This window comes from Otolemur garnettii, unplaced genomic scaffold, assembly GCF_000181295.1.
Source record: "Otolemur garnettii isolate 467f Iridium unplaced genomic scaffold, OtoGar3 scaffold00093, whole genome shotgun sequence".
NCBI classification, from domain to species: Eukaryota; Metazoa; Chordata; class Mammalia; order Primates; family Galagidae; genus Otolemur; species Otolemur garnettii.
This window is the reverse complement of record NW_003852488.1, coordinates 5,756,830-5,776,966: the sequence shown is the minus strand read 5'-3', so window position 1 is coordinate 5,776,966 and position 20,137 is coordinate 5,756,830. Positions and strand designations below refer to the sequence as shown.

Genomic DNA, 20,137 nt, shown 5'->3' with positions numbered 1-20,137 from the left:
CTGGGGATTCGAACCCGCCACCTTAGGTGTATGTGGCTGGCACCTTAGCCACTTGAGCCACAGGCGCCGAGCCTCCCTTCTAGTTTTTAATGTCCTATGGCATTAGGGAAACACTGTAGCAGAAAGAATTCAGAGGGACCCTTATTCAAATTTCTAGTTCTGTCTTCTGCTGATTATGTGGTCCTTGAGAAGTTATTTAATGCTTGTTTAGTTTTACTTTCCTCATCTGTAAAATGGAACAAGTAACCATTAAGTACGTCTGGAGCTTATTTTGAAGGTTAAATGAATTTAAATGAATGTAAAATACCTACCACAGTGCCTGGGCTCAAGGTTAGAACATTATAAATGACAATCCTGCTTTTACCTCTAAAGATTAAAATAAGATATATTTCAAAATTTTTACAGAAAAGTTAAGAGGGAGACCGTGACAATGTCAGATGTACATCAGTGAAGTCACTTTAGGGTTACATATTCCTTATTTTGTCAAAGGTGCTCAACATAAAGACAAAATCTCCTTCTGTTGACCCTTAATTCTCGAAAATCTCCAAAAATAAAAAATATATATATAAAGATGTAAAATCCAAATCACAATATTGCCAAAAGCTTAAGCAGAGAATAAGTTCATCTCTCAGCCACCTCTGTACTCTCCACAAGTAAGTGTATTAGCAGCCCCCATCCTTACTAATTGGTCCAACTGCGCTTTCGTGGCACTTTTGTGCATTATTCATACAATAAACACAGGTAACCATTTCACTTGTGCAATAGGCTTTTGAATTGTAAAAATTTAAGGAATTTTAATGAAACAGACTTTGTTAACATTATTTTAAGAAATTATATTAAGGTAAACAAAAATTGACTTACTCTTCAGTAGGCAGGCCAATTAACAATAACTTGTCAGATTCCTTCCAATAAGCCACATGAACTTGTTTCCCATTTAAAAGGAGAGATGAACTAAGAAAAAAATATATTCAAAATAAGGTTAAAATATTTTTAAATGTCATAAAATTATAAAAATCATTCATAAAAGATTACATGTAGTATGATTAAGAAGTTAATACCCAATAACCAAATTTCTTTTCAGATACCTAACTGCGACACAGAAAAAGGCAAGGAATTGTATGATAATTAAAATATAGTATAAATTTAAAAAAAAAAAAACAAGTAATCAATAGCCAGGTGTTGTAGCGGGTGCCTGTAGTCCCAGCTACTTGGGAGACTGAAGCAAGAGAATTGCCTAAGCCCAAGGAGTTGGAGGTTGCCGTGAGCTGTGACACCATTGTACTCTACTGGGTGTTAATAAGTGAAACTCTGTCCCAACAGCAACAACAAAAAACCCCAAATAATCCAAGAAATCCAGCCAAACAAAGATAGGCCCATTACAGAAAATACATGTAGACTAATCACAGTGGCTCATACTTGTAATCTCAGCACTTGGGGAGGCTGAGGCAGGAGGAGTGCTTGAGGCCCAAGAGTTTAAGACCAACATGGGCAACATAGCAACACCTGTCTCTATAAAAAATGAAAAAAATGAGTCAAGTATGGTGGTGTGTACCTGTAGTCCTAGCTACTCAAGAGGCAGAGGTGGGAGAGGATCATTTGAGCCTAGGAGTTTGAGGTAATAGTGATCTATGATTGTGCCACTGCACTTCCAGCCTGGGTGAACACTAACCTGACACTGTCTCTAAAAAGAAAAAAAAAATGTTGAAAGTCTTGGCCTGGCATAGTGGCTCATGTCTGTAATTCTATCCTAGTACTTACTCTGGGGCTGAGGCAGGAAGATCATATGAGCTGAGGAGTTCAAGACCAACCTGAACAAGAGGGAGAACCTGTCTCTATTAAAAACAGAAAAATTAGCTGGATGTTATGGTAGGTTCCTATAAGTCCCAGCTACTTGAGAGAGGCAGGAAGATCACTTGATTCCAGATCCGTAAGGTTGCTATAAGCTAGGCTATGGCCATGGCACTCTAATCTGGGGCAAGAGAGTGAGACTTTGTCTCAAAAACAAACAAACAAAAATGTCTTTTGCTAACAGTAAGTTTAATGACTATATATAATTTCTTTCTTTCTTTCTTTTCTTTTTTTTTTTTTTTTACAGTTTTTGGCCAGGGCTGGGTTTGAACCTTCCACGTCTGGTATATAGGGCCCGTGCCCTATTCCTTTGAGTCACAGGCACCACCCTTATAATTTCTATTTTAAAACAAAGCTTCCATCCCAGTCAGTTGGTTGGTTTATTTATTTATTTGAGACAGAGTCTCTCTTTGTCGCCCTAGGTAGAATGCTATGGTGTCACAGCTCATAGCAATCTCAAACGCTTGGGCATAAGCGATCCTCTTGCCTCAGCCTCCTAAGTAGCTGGGACTATAAGTGCCCCTCACAATACCTGGCTATGTCTAGAAATGGGGTCTTGGTCTTGCTTAGGCTGGTCTTGAACTCCTGAGTTCAGGCAATCCACCTGCCTCAGCCTTCCAGATTGACTTTTAGGGTTATAGGCGTGAACCATCGTGCCCAGCCCAGGTGGTTAATTTAACAAATATTTTGTGATTGCCTACCTATGAACATGATTTGCTAAACAAGTTACAAAGAAAGGACAATGTGGTTTCAGCTCTGAAGATGGCAATTCAATGCAGGACACAATATATAAATAAGTAACTAAAACATAAGTCAGATTTAAATGTGTTCTCAACCTTTTGGGGGTGCTGAATAATTGTGACAATGGTTTTAGGGTATATTCCTATGTGAAAACTGATCAAATTGTACATTTTACATATGTACAGTTTATTGAATTTCAATTATATTTCAGTGAAGTTGAAAAAAATTAAATATATTCCAATAAGAGATATAATAGTGAACTACAGAAATAAAAAGAATGTTAAGTATGTGGTATTTAAAATATAAATTATTACAGATTTTTTCAAAAAGAACATACTTTTGTCTAAGTTTAAAAATCATATACTTTTAGACAAATGCTATACTTTTTAATAGTATGTTATAGTACTATAATTTAAAAGGTATGTATGTAACAAAGAATGCATACATTGCTAATGAACTCCTAAAATAATAATTTTCAGATTTATAGTTCCTCAAAAAAGTTTCTCTAATGGTATTACTGCCTCCCCTATGTTCAATCCATGTATTATCATGAATAACAAGATCTAAATATTAAGTAAAATAATATTTATCCTTTACAGTAACAAAAAGGTAAAAAAAGCAAAATCCATATTTGAAGAGAAAACATTTTTTTCTCTAATAAGATTAAAAATGAGGCATGCACCATGAAAACATTATGCTAAATGAAAGAAGCTAGTGACAGAAAGCTACAAATTATATGATTCTATTTATATGAAATGTCCCGAATAGGGAAATCTATAGGGATGGAAAGTAGATGTGTAGTTGCCTAGGGCTTGGGCTGATTGACAACTAAAGGGTATAGGATTTCTTTTTGAGGGGAGGAAATTGTTTTAAAATTGACTTTGATGATGGTTGCACGTATCTGTGTATATACTAAAAACTACCTGTATAGTTTAAACGAGTATTAAAGTATAAAGTATTACCTGTATACTTTAAATGAACAAATTTGTGTTTGTATTGTTTATGAACTATATTTTAGTAAAGCTGTTAAAAAATGAAAAGAGGCTTACAACATGCGTTTATGAATGTAAACTTACACACTACTATGTAAAGGGAGTCTTGGTTACTCTTGCCTTGAAAATGAATATTTCTATATATACTATATTAATAGTCACAGAGTTAAACATGAATTTTATCTGGTTAATTAAAGAAATTCTTCTGTTGTCTTGCAGATCCTACCTATTTTAAAATTACAGAAGTGCCATTCTTATCGAAAATGGGGGAAAGAAAAAGTTAAAACTTAAATACTCAACTTGATATTTATCAGTATGATGCCAGCACTTAAAATTTGAGATAAAATTTCTTTGGAAACTCTAAAATTGGTGAAATATTAAGAAAGGAATTTGGATATTACTCTTAGATTTATTTTATGAAAAAACAAAAGCAAAAACAAATTAAAAGCTTTCAGCTCCTTCCTCCCCTAAGTTAACTTCCACATCTCAAAGTCAAGGTGGGTAAATCAGCATGGAATGGATATTTGACTTCATAATTGAAAAGAACTTAAAAGGAACAGAGTTAAAGCAAAACAAAAGTTATTACCTAGTAACTTGTGTCCCAGTTACATTTTCCAGCATGTCACAAAGTGTGAGAAAAATCCCTCTCACACTTTTAAGTTTTTGAGAAGCTTCAGACTTTGGATAATGATAAAGAATTTCCTGCTGTCAAATGAAAGGAAACAGAAATGATCCAACTGCCCAAATTTTTCACCCATTATTTTTGTCATGAAAAGTTCAAACTTTGTACTGAGAAAAAAACAACAAGATAAAGTGAATCCTTTCAGCTTTAGGAATTTTATTCAAACACAAAGAGAGAACTAAGCCTGGAATTTTAACATATTAACTAGCATTTCAAATAGTACACTTGAAAATAAGTTAGAGCCTGCCAATTTTGGCCACGATACCAATAATATACTGAGTAGGATACTGTTCAATTACAATTAATTTCAATCACTGTTTTAAACTTCAATAATTTTAATAGTAATATTTTATTATCTTTAATTGTATTCTAGAGATACCAGTATGTCCTGTAGTTACATACCTACCCAGATACCACAAGTTAACTTTTAGAAGTCCTAAATTCAATTACTTTCATGTTGACTTTTAAAAGATAATCTTCATTGTCTTTGGTGAAATCATTAAATGTTTATTTAAACTCAAGACAAGGCTGCAATTAAATGTGCAAAGTGAGAATACAAAATTAAATTAAGGTAGTATAGATAGGAAGAAAAAAAGTATCATGATACTATAGAATCTTCTCTGCCTTAAATTTGAAAGGGCCTGCATACCATAAAAAATCTGAATTTATACTTTGAAAGAAAACACATTATATTTTAAATTATGGAAAATACTAGATCTATAACATAATTCACCCAATGCTTAACATTTTTCTACTTTCAAGAAGAGCACATTCGTAGGAAACAGTTTTCACAAAATAAAATAACATTTCAAAATCAGAATGTGCACTAATACTTTTACACATAGAGAGAAGCCATTCTATACTGTACTCTTTTGCTATTGCTTAAAGGAACATCTATTTTTCTCACAAGGCAAATTAAAAGCAGGCTAAATAACAATGTCAAGATAGAAACCATGAAGCACTCAGAGTAGCTTCCAGTTATACTGTTTAATGACTATATTCATAAATACTAATTTAGAGCTTCAATTCAAAGTCCTAACTCCTTAAATATTATGTCTTTTCTTTGGCTCTAAAAACTCAAACTTTCTTGCAATATTTCAAGTGTAACAACAGTTTCAAAACATTATTTTATCTTTAGAGATTGAGTCAAACATCAGCTAAGATCTTCTATTATTTCTACTTAGTAAATTTAAATCTTGGCCAATAAATAATTATATTATATTTAGCCAAAATACCGAACACTACCTTAAACAAATAATTAATACTATTTGATTTTTTTTTAAGTCTCCCAGCTTATGGCCCTTACATTTTCAAATCTTGTAACTTGAAGACAAGTTTTCATTAAATATATGTAACTCATAGAAAACAAAATGACCTTATGACATTTTAAGTCATGCCAGTAAAAAAAAACAGAAACAGACAATTGAGAAAGTCTCTATTGCAGCTATTAAAGCCTCATGATTAAAGACCTGGCAAACTCTATGGTCCATGACCAGTTTAATTAGCTGTATTTTAAAGCACTTATTAGTAGCATGCATTTGCAACAGCTTCTACTCTGTACAATAAGAATAAAAAGCCTCTCCTAATTACACTTTGATACAGGGTTGGCAACAGACAGAAACCTGTTCATTTGAGAAACATCTACACACTTTCCCATGGAAACAAAGGCAAAGATGACCAAAGGTCATCTGCTCTAAAATGACCTAGAAAGATTCAGGATGTTACATAACACATAATGAAAAATTGTTTTTTGTTATACATCATAAATGTTTAAGCATTTTACTTGCTTTAAAAATATAAGGGGCCAGTAACATACACAAAAATTGGAATTATTAACTCTAGGTCTATATGCAATTTCCTGAACACAGAAAATAACAAAATTATGTATGAGTAAATCCTTGCTTTTAATAGTTTACTAAATTTTGATATAAAGCAACACCAAGAAATGTATTTCTTTGCTAAAATAACTTTAGCCTTGAGAATACAGTCTGAAAAGATTTGAAAAACAAAGGAGTGTGGATTAGTTACATAAGCTTTCAGATCTCACTTCTGCTGAAAGCACTATGGTAGACTAGCTGCTTTGAGAAAATGGCCATGGCCAACATACTTGTTCAATAGCTGGCACATAAGCAGAGAGGTTTCCAAGGGCAGTCTCCTTTCAACCTCCTTTCTCACTGCTTCAAAACAAGCTGGGGCCTGAGCTGAGAGTGGTGAGTGGAAAAGAAGAACAGAGGCAGCTCTGTCCTGCCTACAACAGTCTCAGTCAGGACACTGAGCACTGGGCTACTACTAAAAGGTTTATGAGCTGAACCCAAAACCACCATGTTAAGCTTGGACCCCCAAGTAAGGCCCCGGGTCAGTTAGTGGCAGAAGCAGAAGAAGAAAAATCTCTTTGGAAGAAAGTATTCTCCAAAATAAAGTCAAACAACAAATTTGGTCAAAGATCCTTAAGCAGATGAGAAGGCCGGCCACAACATATGACGAGAGATAAAAGAATGGGCAAATATAGAACAGAGAAAAGGTATATATGAAACACTTAGAGAGATTAAGTATAGAATCACAATAAGCAAGCAAAAAGAGGCCACCAGATTATCATGGCAGATTTGAAAAGTAGATTAGTTAAACACTTTTCAGGAATTTCTAAAAATAAAAGTATAATTGTTTAGGGGAGTAAGTGGAATAAGATAGCCAAAAAGAATCTTCTAGCACTCATCACTCTGTGGAAACACCAAATTGAACATCTATCCATGTTAAGAAAGCATCTTAGTAAGAACCAAAAAAGCACATGAGTGATCACAGTACCTGGTTTTAACATAATAAAGAAACAAGCATTGAACGGGTAGGGAAGTCTTACATTGCCTACAGCACCTTTCTCCAACCCCAGGAAGTCCGGCATAAAGAGAGAATCTGTGTGCTTAGGTAAGGAAAGCAAAGCAAGTATGGGATTTTGCAATGGAACTCAGTGCTACCCTGTCCCAATAGGACACAACACAGGGCAGAATTCTACCACTACTCCTAAAGGCTGCATTTCGACCAGCCCAGCCTGAGGGGAATGCTTAAACTCAACAGGAGGAACCCAAGTCCTAGCTGCATCCACCACCAGCTGACTAAAGTGGCCTGGGGCCTTGGCAGTCAAACTACAAGGACTGCAGTCCTTGGGCAAGCCCTGGTGCTGGCCTGGTTTCAGAGGCAGTAGATTTGGGGTATAGCTCAGTGTGAGATCAGCAGCTGTGGTGGCCCAAGGAGTATTCACATCTCTACTCCAAGTCCAGGCAATACAGCCTAGGGAAACACTCCTTCTGTCTGGTGGAAGGCGAGGGATGAGTACAGAGGACTTTGCTTGCATCCTGGGTACCAGCTCAGCCACACTGAAATAAATCATCAGGCAGATTCCCAAATCCTCTGATTCTAGGCCTTTGCTGCTAGATGGCATTTCTGGACTCACCCTGAGCCAGATAAGAATTTGCTGCTATGGCAAATGATTCATTATCTGCTAACTAAAGTGGCCTTGGTCCTTGAATAAACATCAGTAGCAGATAGAAGTGGCCATGGACCTTGGGTGAGCTCCAATACTGAGCTGGTCTAGAAGGCTGTGGGTTTCAGGTATAATCCAGTGTGGTGCCAGATGTCTTGGCTAGCAGAATGTCCATAACACCCTTTTTCTAACTTTAGGAAGCCAAGTGTGGAGACTCTTTCTGATTGGGAGAAAGAGAAGGGAAGAAAGCAAGACGCCTGGTAACTTAGGGAATTTTTCCTGCTCTTCCCAGAATCTACAAAGACTGTGTATCTAGGAGTCTGCAAAGGTTGCTGTGTTTGTGGGCTTAGCATGCCTCCTAGTGCTGAAATAACTGCAGTGATCCCAGGCTTAGTCATAATATTTAATCCCTTTTGAATTCTTGGAAAGCTCTCTCAAGAAGGATGGGTACAACCAAGCTTAGAGTATGAAGACTGAAATAAATATGTAATTACTCAATGCCCAGTCATCAATGAACATAAACAATCTTCAAGAACATCCAGGAAAACATGATCTCACCATATGACTAAGGCACCATGACCATTCCTGGAGTGACAGAAATATGTGACCTCTAAAGACAGAGAATTCAAAATAGCTGTCTTGAGAAATCCCAGTAAATATCAAGAATACACAGAGAAGAAATTCAGAATTCTATCAAAGAAATTCAATAAAGAGAATGAAATAATAAAAAAAAAAATCAAGTAGTGATTCTGGAGCTCAAACATTCAACTAACAAACTGAAAAATGCATCAGAATCTCTCCCCAGCAAAACTGATCAAGCAGAATAAAGAATTAGTGAGCTCAAAGAAAAGCTATATGAACATACACAGAGGAAAAAAAAAAAAAGAATAGAAAGACTGAAGCACACCTACAAGACCTAGAAAATCACCTAAAAAGAGCAAATGTAAGTTAGTGGCCTTAAAGAGGATATAGAAAGAGATGTCAGGGTAGCAAGTTTATTCAAAGAAATAATAATAGAAAACTTTCCACACCTAGAGAAAGAGATGACTATGTAGGTAAAAGAAGGTCAAAGACCACCAAGCAGATTTAAACCAAATAAAATTACCTCAAGGCATGTAGCAATCAAACTCTTACAGGTCAAGAACAAAGAAAGGATCTTAAAAGCAGCAAAAGAAAAGAAGCAAAGTAACATACAAAAGAGCTCTAATACTTCAGACTTCTCAGCAGAAACTTTCCCCCTTCCCCCAACTTAATTTGAAATGAGTTTTTCTCCTTATGTGGGTATAAATTAGATTGTCTACTAGCTTCATGTTAGTAATGAGCATATTGGATCTTTGTTTTTCCATTCTTGTTATACTTTACTGAGAAGAATGTGTCTCAACTCCATCCAGGTTAATATAAAAGATGTAAAGTCACCATCTTTTTTATGGTTGAATAGTATTCCATGGCATACATATTCATTCCACAGTTTGTTAATCCATTCCTGAGCTGATAGGCATTTGTTTCCTAAATGGTAGGAATTCTGTCTGACCTGTGTTATGTCCTATTTACAGTCTTGGAAATTAAGCTGCAGTAAACAATCTAGTGCATATGGTCTTATCATAAAATGATTTTTTCTTCTGGGTAGATGCCCAGTAGAGAGATTACAGGCTCAAATGAGAGATCTAATTTTAGTTCATTGAGGATTCTCCACACTTCTTTCCAAAGAGGCTATATTAGTTTGTAGTTTCACCCCATATAGCCTAGGCAATTCTTAGTAATAAAACTAAAGCTGGAGCATCACTCTACCAAACTTCAGTCTATATTACAAGTCCACAGTACTCAAAACAGCATGGTATTGGCATAAAAACAGAGACACAGACATTTGGAACAGAATAGAAAACCAAGAGATAAAACCAATCTCTTATACCCATCTGATCTTTGAAAAGAATCCCTATTCAATTAATGGTGCTAGAAGAACTGGATAACCACATATAAATGACTGAAACTGGACCCATACCTTTCACCACTTACAAAAATTGATTCAAGATAGATAAAAGATTTAAATCAAATAGAATTTTTAAAGAAGATAAGAGAAACAAATTTAAATATATCAGTAATCTCTATAAATGGACTCACTAAATTTGTCAGTCAGAAGTTAGAGACTGCTAGATGGGAAATATACTGTATGAAAGAGGTATATGAAAAACATAGAACAAAGTGAGAAAAAGAAATAAAAACACCCATTCAAATACTTACACAATAAAGTTCTACTAATATTAAATATTAAAAAAATTATTTTTAAATGTTAATCTTAAAGGAAGACTTTAAAACAAAACATTATTAGGGTAGAAAGTATTACATTATAATCTAAAAGATTCCATTATCCAAGAAGATTTAATAATTTTAAACCTTAATGCATCTAATAGAATTGTATTGAAATATATAAAGCAAAAAGATGTAGAATCAGAGGGGAAAATGGAAAAATTCTCATCCAAGTGGGAGATATCCACACTTCAATTAATTATAAATAGACTTAGCAGACAAGAAATTGGTAAAAGATAAAGACAATTTGAACAAAACAATTAATGCCAACAAAACATCTATGCTGAGAAGTAACCTGATGTAGAAAAGACACAGAATTTAGAAAGGAAACCACCTTCATTTAAGTAGAAATTAATGTCAGCTACTAGCTATGTGAACTTGAGCATTTTTTTTTTTTATCTTTACTAGTATCATTTTCTTACCTGCAAATAAAAATACCCAATATCTGATCCTATGCCAGGCATAAAAGAGGAGTTCAATATACATTGAAAAAAATCAATGAATAGCAAAAGAATATGTAAAAAGTAAAAACTATTTACAATCTATGAAAGAAAGTTAATACTACATCCCCTTGAATTAAAAGCTAGCAAAAGGATACTAATTATAACAGGGAACAAAAGAACACTTTTGGGGTGATGAAAATGTTCCACATCGTGATTGTGATAATAGTTACACAACTGTGTATATTTGTCAAAACTCATCAAATTGTACATTTCAAACTGCTGAGTTTATTATACATAATGAAAACTCAATAAAGCCTACTAAAACAAAACAGCTAACAGGACCTTAGCTTCCAAATTAGAAGACATTCCAATAATGCCTTCCTCTCCCTTTACCTTTTCCTACTGCTTAAGATAAGTGAATAATTCAACTGCTTTTATTTTTAAGACATTTGCAGTATGAAATATTCATATCCATGACAGAGTATACAATATACAAAGATTTTTAAAGAATAACAATAAAACAATTCATTCACTTTTGTTTCTTAAGTCAAAAATGCTCACTACTCCATAAGAAGACTATACAAGCTCCTTACTTTTTTCTCTGCACTTTGGAGAAGACACTTACCTCTTCTTTCAATGTTTCTGAGTCAAGTTGTAGTGTAAGATACATAATAATATGAGGAGTGTCTAGGATGTTCTGCTGGACACCTTCATCCTCTTCTCCCCATAGAAGTTTGACTAAATCACTTGTGTTTGATGGTGCCTTTTTCTCTCTTGGTTGGGTTGTCTCCTTTTTCACAGCATATGCATTTTCAAATGTCAGTTTTACCTTTAAAAATTAAAACAATGTGTTAATTTTTCAACAAGGGAAAATCAGCTGCAATGTTCAAAAAGAGATGTGTGCATGCACATGCACCCAGGTATGGACAGTATATTTAAGTCATCCTAGAGCAAGGGCTCCTCATTACAGGCTGCGTACTCTTTATATAATTGTATCTCTAGCTCTTAGAAGAGTATCTGACACATATCAGTACAAATATTTATTGAGTAAGAATGCATAACGCAAGTACAAAAATTCACTTATTTAAACGTAATCATAGCATCCTGAATTACTGACTGCAAAAACAAGAAATGTCATTTAAAAAAAAAGAAATTACTATGATGTGAGAGTGTAAGTAGAGAGCAACACTACATTATAAATACTGATAGCACTAACTCATCCAAGGAAGATAAATGGAAGAGGTTCAGCATTAAGAGTGACCTCACATAATCAGAGTTAGCTCTCATTCCAAATAGGGTGATATTTAAGATATTCTTCTCTGAGACATTCTTTCTGGCTCTTTTAAACGAAGGGCAAGGACAGCAAAAAACTATCGACATACTGGATCTTGGATCGTGACTCTAAGAAGATTATCTGTTAGTTCTATCAAGGTAGTTTTAATTTCACAGCCTGATCTCAAGACTGGTAAGAGTCTAGAATGTGGCCATTTTCCAGTTATTGAAAGGTAGCTTCTACTTCTCAATTACCTTTCCTTGAAAAAGGAGCTATTCATCTAGATACCAGCTGGCCGAAGACAACTCCCTCATTTAGAAGAAGCACTAGTGTACCTCTTGACTATAAGACATTTCACTACACATGCACATATAATGTAGTGAGGAGGTTCAGGATAAGCTATATATATATGTACAAAGTATGAGTAAAATAGAAATTCTAATGGTAATAATCTATAAAGTTTTACATTCAAACATTAAAGCCCAATTCTTCTACAATAAGATTACATTTTTTTTTTTTTTTTTTTTATTGAATGGTAACTATGTACATTAATGCACTTCTAGGGTACAGTGTGGGGTTTTCACATGCAATCTGAAATACTTTCATCAAACTGGTCAACACAGCCTTCATGTCATTTTCTCAGTTATTGTTTTAAAACATTCACATTCTACTCTTAGAAAGATTCACTTGTACCCCAAGATTACATTTTAAAAGTTAAAAAAATAAATTCATGGCTTAGTGTCCGTAGCACAGTGGTTATGGAGGCAGCCACATATACCGAGGCTGGTGGGTTCAGATCCAGAATGGGCCAGCTAAACAACAATGACAACTTCAACAAAAAATAGCTGGGCGTCACGGTGGGCACCTGTAGTCCCAGCTACTCAGGAGGTTGAAGCAAGAGAACTGCTTAAGCCCAAGAGTTTGCAGTTGCTGTGAGCTGTGATGCCACAACATTCTATGGAGGGTGACACAGTGAGACTCTTGTCTCCAAAAAAATATACATAATAAATAAAAAATAAATTCATGCTTGACCATGAATAAAGAAACAGCCAATATTTAAAAGTAGGTAAAACTGTTTGTATGTAGAAAGTTACATTTTGGCAGAAAATATTTTTAAATTATCAAGATCCATAATAAACAATCCCCATTTTTAATAATTTATTAAGAAACATCATTTTCAAGACAAATTTAAAAACATGACAAATCTAACACATTACAGTCACTTTTTACAAATGAGCTTTATATATCCATATATTTTCATTAAAAATGTTAAGTAGGGGCGGTGCCTGTGGCTCAGTGAGTAGGGTGCCAGTCCCATACACTGAGGATGGCAGGTTAAAACTCAGCCCTGGCCAAACTGCAAAAAAGAAAAAAAAAAAAAAATAGCTGGGCGTTGTGGTAGGCACCTGTTAGTCTCAGCTATTTGGGAGGCTGAGGAAAGAGAATTGCCTAAGCCCAAGAGCTGGAGGTTGCTGTGAGCTGTGATGTCACAGCACTCTACTGAGGGCAACAAAATGAGACTCTGTCTCTAAAAAATAAATAAGTAAATAAATAAATGTTAAGTATATTAAAAAAAAGATCACTCATGGCCCCAGCTACTTATCCAACTGCTATTAGTATTACAATGTAAAATAAATCTATCTTGATGAAGAAAATTTCCCAAAAGAAAAAAATCTAGGTCTCTCTTTTTTGTTGACAAGGAGCAACTGTGGTTGTATTTTATTTTGCTTACCTGTAGCTGACTGAGGCATTTCAGGGGCATACATTAATTTTGTCTACTTAAAGTGAATTAAGTTAAATGTACATCTTTTCTAACTCTGAGATTTTATTGTATGAACAGGTAGAAAAGAAAATAGAGACAGGGTCTCAATTCATCTATATGTATATATTCAGGATAAAGATGAAATAGGCCAAGGCTGGGGGTAATCTGTATAAAGAATTGGAAGGAAGAAGGTCTTTGTGACATTTTTCTGGAACCTGATGATCATGTCTTTTTATAAAACATTTAATATAATTTCAAATTGAAAAGATAAATATTTTCTGAGTTTTTTATGTTTTCTAGAAACCTGACGTTGGAAAAGGGCTGAGCATAAAATTCATATACTTGGGGGGGAAATATTAAGCAAACTAAACAAAAACATAAAAAATTACAGACACTATGTGAGAACAATCAATCTGATGAAAACCAATGTGAGGTTAAGGTAAGAAAGAGCTGAAGAGACACCATTTTAGAAGTGATCATCTTGGAAGGCATGGAAAAGAATATTTGGTGTTGAGTTTTGACGTCAGGCAAGCTCCATGTACTCATGATGCGGCCTGAAAGACTAAGTTCTGAGAGTGGCATCTATTCCAGTAGGGATGGCTCAATATATGTAAACATAAAAATAAACACAACTTTGGTGTGAGTTTTTGACCCAAGCTCCACATAATCATTATGTGACCTATAAGACTGTTCTGTGGGTGACATGTATTCCAGTGGGGATGGCTCAACCTATGTATACATAAATATAAACACAACTATAAATATAATAAGTATAAAATATATAATTCTTCAGTAGGGTCTGATGAATGGCTTTGTAGGCAAAGAGGGTCTTTTATCTGGATAAGGATTTGGAAGTATCCAAAAGGAAATACATGCAAAGCCTTTGGTAGTTTCCTAGAAATGTGAGAAATCTTTAGAATTTGGGCAATTCCTGAGTGTGGACATTGTGACAGGATAATGGGAGCTTTAAACATTGTCCTTTGACACTGGGCTTTAGAGAAGAGCTAGGAGTGCAGGTGTGAGTAGAGTGGAGGAGGAGAAATCTGATGGGGGGCGGGGGGAGGCAGGGAGCACAAGATAAGTGAATCTGAGGGAAGCAGGAGTCATGGGCACAGGCTCTGTTGGAGTCTGTGACAGCTGTGCATAACTAGTGGTGACAAGAAGGCCGGCTCCCAGAGAAAGAAACACATCTCAGAACAGGGAGGGCATCTTTTCTAACTGCCATTCTTGTCGGTGGAGAGGTCAAAAGACAGGGTGTGACTCACCAAAAAATGATAAAAGGAAATGAGGCAGCAGACTTAAAAATTCACTAATTTTACTTTAGGCAGCAACAACAATCAAAAATTTAATACTGGTTCATTACACTTGGTGAAAAAGTACATATCTGAAAACTAACTTTTAATGTTATACTTGGCAAACATCATTTTTTTTCTGTGCTGCAAGGACCTTTTCCCCTCACTGTGACAAAAACACACACTCCAGAACCATCCATTAAAATTCTTTAAGGAGTTATTTTAGCCACCATTCTTCTGATTTAAGTAAAGTTGGCTTTACAATACAAAGATAATTAATGGTTTACAAAGACATTTTTAAAAGCTTACATGATAAGGAGCTATAAATGTCAGGAAATCTGGTTGCCTTGATAAAATGAATAAAATTATACAGGATAAGACATAATCAAATTAAGTGTTAAATTTTTTTTTTTTATTTGTTTTAAAGACAGGGTCTCACTCTGTCACTCAGACTGGAGTGCAGCGGTCACATCACAGCTCACTGAAGCCTCAAACTCCTGACCTCAACTGATCCTCCTGCCTCTGCCTCCCCAGTAACAAGGCCTATAGGCATGTGTGGCCTAGCAAACTAAAAAAAAAAAAAATTATAGAGATGGGGTGTCTTGCTATGTTGCCTAGGCTGGTCTTGAGTTCGTGGCCTCAAGTGTTCCTCCCACCTTGGCCTCACAAAGTCCCAGGACTATAGGCAGGAATCACTGTGCCTGGCCAGAGTTAAGTGCTTTTTTTAGTAGCAGGTTGATATATATAAATATTAAAGATGTATGTTTTATAGGAGAAACTTTCATTAAGTAATACCCACTGTAAGTCAGTTTATATGAAGCTTCTCTAAACAGTTTTATATTGTTATTCCACAGACTTTAACCTGTAACGAAATTTATGATTCCTCATTTCCCTCCTCTAATTTGTGCAGTTTGCCCAGCCTTTCCTCCTTCCCTGCCAGTTCAGGAGATGGTATGCCTTTCAGGACATGCCCTCCATAACTCATCACTTCAAAGTCCTTTTGTGTTAATCACCCCTCTTCCTACTTTAGTCTTCAACCTATCCTATTTTAAAAGCACTATCTCTTCAGCCTCTCCCAAACAAATCCTCTCCCTTCCTTTTAGCTACCTTTGTCTTCACAGACCAGGCCAGAAAAATGCCAGAAGCTTAAGCAGCTACAGAAGCTGACCAGTCTCTCACCTCTGCCTCACAGTTCGTGCTATTTCTCTCATAACACTACGCTGCTCTCTGCATGTCTCATCCTTTCCCTTTCACAAACTGACAAAATTCCTTAGTCAAAATTTTATAGGAATTGAGTCTGACTGGCTCAGCAAATGATCTCTTTTCCATTCTTGTTTCTTCTTGGGCAAACTCACTGAGTTACTGAAGACAAAAGCTGGAAGGTTTCCTGGACTTCTCTCTCTCCTGTGGGAAGTACTGTCCTCCTAATTTCCTCTGTATCTTAAATCTAATCTACTCCTTCTCCATTCCCACACTCAGCCTCTTTGTTCAGGCCTTTATCAGCTCTCTTCTGGACTGCTGCAAATCTGACCACCTGGTTTCTAGACTTCAAGTCTTACATATGACTCCACTATCCAGAGTGATAAATTCCTAAACTACAAAAGTGATCCAGTCAATCACCCACTTTAAATATGGTTATCCTGTGTTGTGAGAAGAGGGAATATTTATAACTTAAAAACTTTTTTTTTTTTGAGACAGTCTCACTTTGTTGCCCTCAGTAGAGTGACGTGGTGTCACAGCTCACAGCAACCTCCACCTCTTGGGCTTAGGCGATTCTCTTGTCTCAGCCTCCCGAGTAGCTGGGACTACAGGCATCTGCCACAACACCTGGCTATATATTTTTTGTTGTTGTTGCAGTTTGGCCTGGGCTGGGTTTGAGCCTGCCACCCTCAGTATATGGGACCGGCGCCCTCCTCGCTGAGCCATAGGCACCACTCTTAAAAACATTTTTTTACTAGTTTGTCTGTAATTTTTTCATAGTATAAATGAGGATCACTTTCATGTAACAAAGAAATCATAAAAGTTAAAAAAGTTAAAACATTGTACTTAAATCTCATCTCCGTTAAGAAGTTTTTTGCCCCCTTCTTCTAGCCTATTAAGTACCTGAGACGTAAGAATCCCCTAGAAAAGGAGGAGGGTCTTATTCTGTCACTCTGAGCCTTGGGTTCTCCAAAGCTCCAGGAAAGCCAGACATGGCCCACTACTGAATGAGGGCCCTGGGCAACTGCAAAATTTGGACCCCAGCTCCTTGATCAAGCCATGCAATTACATGCACAGTTACATGCATGTTGAATGAGTGTACAGACCTACAGCAGCAGATCAAGATCACAAGTCAGTAATTAGAAGAGCACATGCACATTTGCTCTTGTTTTAAATTTCTAAAACTACTTCTTTTTTAATCAACAACTTTTTATTGTAAAATTCTCAAACCTACAGAAAAGTTACAAGAAGAGTACAATGATCACTCATATATTCCTTAGCCAGTTTCACCACTGATAACATTTTGTCACATTTGCTTCATTTCATCTCTTCCTTCCCTCTTCTTCTATCCACCTCCTTTCTTTCCTATATATATTTTAAATGTTTTGGCTGAACCATCTGTAAATTATTTGTAGACATTTTAATACTCATCCCTAAGTACTTCAGTATGTATTTCCTAGGGATAAAGGTATTCTACATAACCACAATGTAATTATCACACTTAGGAATTTTAACATAAAATATAATACTATTATCTAATAAAGTCCAAGTCCAAATTGCCCAGTTGTCCCAATACAGCTATTCTCCACTGCAATTCATCATCAATCAGGGATTATCCACTGCATTTAGTTGCATATCACTTAGCCGGCCTTAATCTAGAATATTTTCTCCAGTCCTTTTTTATCTTTTGTAATACAGACACTTTTGATGAATCTAAAACAAACATTTTAGAAAATACTAAAATCTAGCCTTAAAAGAAATGCTTTGGGTTTTTTATACCTCACTAAATATACAGGCTTTGCCCTTGGATTTCATTCTAGTATTCTGAACCTATTCATAACCAAAATTACTTAAAACACAAATACAGAATTGTAGAGCTGGAATTGGGCTCAGAGATTAACATCTCAAATACCTCCTCATTATAGATGAGGAAACTGAAGCCCAGAAGAATTTGGAAGCTTCTTTAGAGCAAGGCTTAAAACGAGATCTGACCTTCTTCTCCTTAGGGTCATTTCCACCACATTATACTGTTTTTTAGGCCATCTTCTGTTTCAAGATAAGAAGCTTTCAGATCATTTTTATACTCTGAATATATTTTTTTAAATGTTACTGTTAGATATTTCCCAATTTAAATGTTAAAATATCTTCTAAGGCAATCTTCGTAAATCAACATTCTTCCTTTCTTATTACTTGAATAACTGTTTCAAATGCCACATGTGCAAACCAGATAAAACAATTTTGGGCGAGACAGGTTTACTTCATCAGTCCTATCCCATCAAGAATAAGGGGATACACCCATCAAGATCCACACAGGTAGTGTGTGAAATGGAAGGCTCATGCTTGGGAGTCAGTTTGAATTTCAGTCCTTTGAGTTATTAATTGTGAAATCTTGGGCAAATCATTACATCTCTCTTAGATTTTTTTCTTCACATTTATGAGGATAGATAATTAAGTAGGCAAACTCATCCCAGAAAAAGTACCACATACCTATTGTTTAATATCACTCCGGTCATTCCTGAGGTACTCCCTTGGGAAGCTATACACTGATGCAAGTGCGCAGTACACCTCTCAAAACAATTTTGGAAATCTTTTCCTGGAATGGCCATCAGAGGTGTCATACAGGTCTGACACTTACATTCGCAAATCCATCCTAGAAAAAGTGCTTTGAAGGGTGAACCAGGTGCTGGCATGGACGCATAACTTCCCAAGGGGAATACTTCAAAGGAGACCTAAGTGATTGATATTCAGCAATGAGATATAACAGCATTTTTTCTAGGATGAGTTAGCAAACTTAATTGTCTGACTTTGTAATACAGGCATACTAATCATTGGAATCTTACAGGTTTTATGAAGAACTAGTGAAATTACTAAAGGAACAATGAAGCCAAAGCACTCAACATACTGCCTGTCGTACAGGAATAGGAGTTCCTTTCCTGGTCCTACTGAGACTTCTACTTTACGTGGCCTCAGGGAAATGGCTGGTGGTGAAAAGCTAATAGTTCACTCTCCCTTTCAATACTAACAAAGTAAGAAAAAGGTGTTTTACTAATTGAATATGGTTTTTAAATAAAGGAATTTAACTACCTTTTTATACAGTTATTATGCTTGCTTTTGGAAAAGACATACCTATGATACCAATTCTGCTAGTAAAACAAACAAACAAAAAGCATGTATATTTTTACTTTGGAGGGGGCAAGAGTGAAATACAATAAAATGTTAATAATAGATCTTTTCAGTTGGTAGAAATCTAAGAGATTTTATTCTGGACATTTTGTATATGCCAAAATTTCAACAGTGAACATAAATTACTTTCATAATAAGAAAAAGTTATACTTACTTAACTTACTAAGTAACTTATAATTTAACTTAAGTTACTAAGTAACTTACTTAGTTACTTAATAACTTACTTAAGTGACTAAGTTACTAAGTAACATATAACTTAAGTTACCAAGTAACTTAACTAAGTTACTAAGTAACTTAAAACTTAACTTACTTAAGTTACTAAGTAAGTATAACTTAACTAAGTTATAACTAAGTTAGTTACTAACTATACTTACTTAAGTTACTAAGTAACTGTAACTAAGTTACTAAGTAACTTATAACTAAATTACTAAGTAACTAAGTTACTAAGTAGCTTATAACTAAGTTAACTAAGTAACTTATAACTAGTTACTTATAACTAAGTTACTAAGTAACTTGTAACTAAGTAAGTTAACTAAGTAACTTGTAACCAGGTAACTTGTTACTTATAACTAAGTTACCAAGTAACTTGTAACTAAGTAAGTTACTAAGTAATTTGTAACTAAGTAAGTTAGTAAGTAACTTGTTACTAGGTACAAGGTACCTAGGTACAAGTTAACAAGTTAACTAAGTAACTTGTAATTAAGTAAGTTAACTAAGTAACTTGTTAGCTAAGTAACTTGTAACTAAGTAAAGTTACTAAGTAACTTGCAACTAGGTACAAGGTAACTTGTAACTAGGTAACATAACTAAGTTACTAAGTAACTAGTAACTAAGTTAACTAAGTAACTTGTTAACTAAGTAACTAAGTTAAATTACTAAGTTACTAAGTTAGTTACTAATTATACTTAAGTTAATAAGTAACTTACTAAATTACCAAGTAAC

The 20,137-nt window shown here is 35.1% G+C and overlaps 1 protein-coding gene across 1 annotated transcript in view; it reads right to left on the bottom strand.

Moving 5' to 3' along the window:
• Window positions 1–20,137, bottom strand: part of INTU (inturned planar cell polarity protein) — an 89,194-nt gene that overhangs the window by 36,385 nt on the left and 32,672 nt on the right. The window contains exons 4-6 of the mRNA XM_003795530.1: window positions 11,111–11,314; window positions 4,168–4,286; window positions 862–951 (exon numbers count right to left, since the gene is read on the bottom strand). Of these exons, the coding sequence (XP_003795578.1) occupies window positions 862–951; window positions 4,168–4,286; window positions 11,111–11,314 (413 nt within the window). The remainder of the gene's footprint in view (window positions 1–861; window positions 952–4,167; window positions 4,287–11,110; window positions 11,315–20,137) is intronic.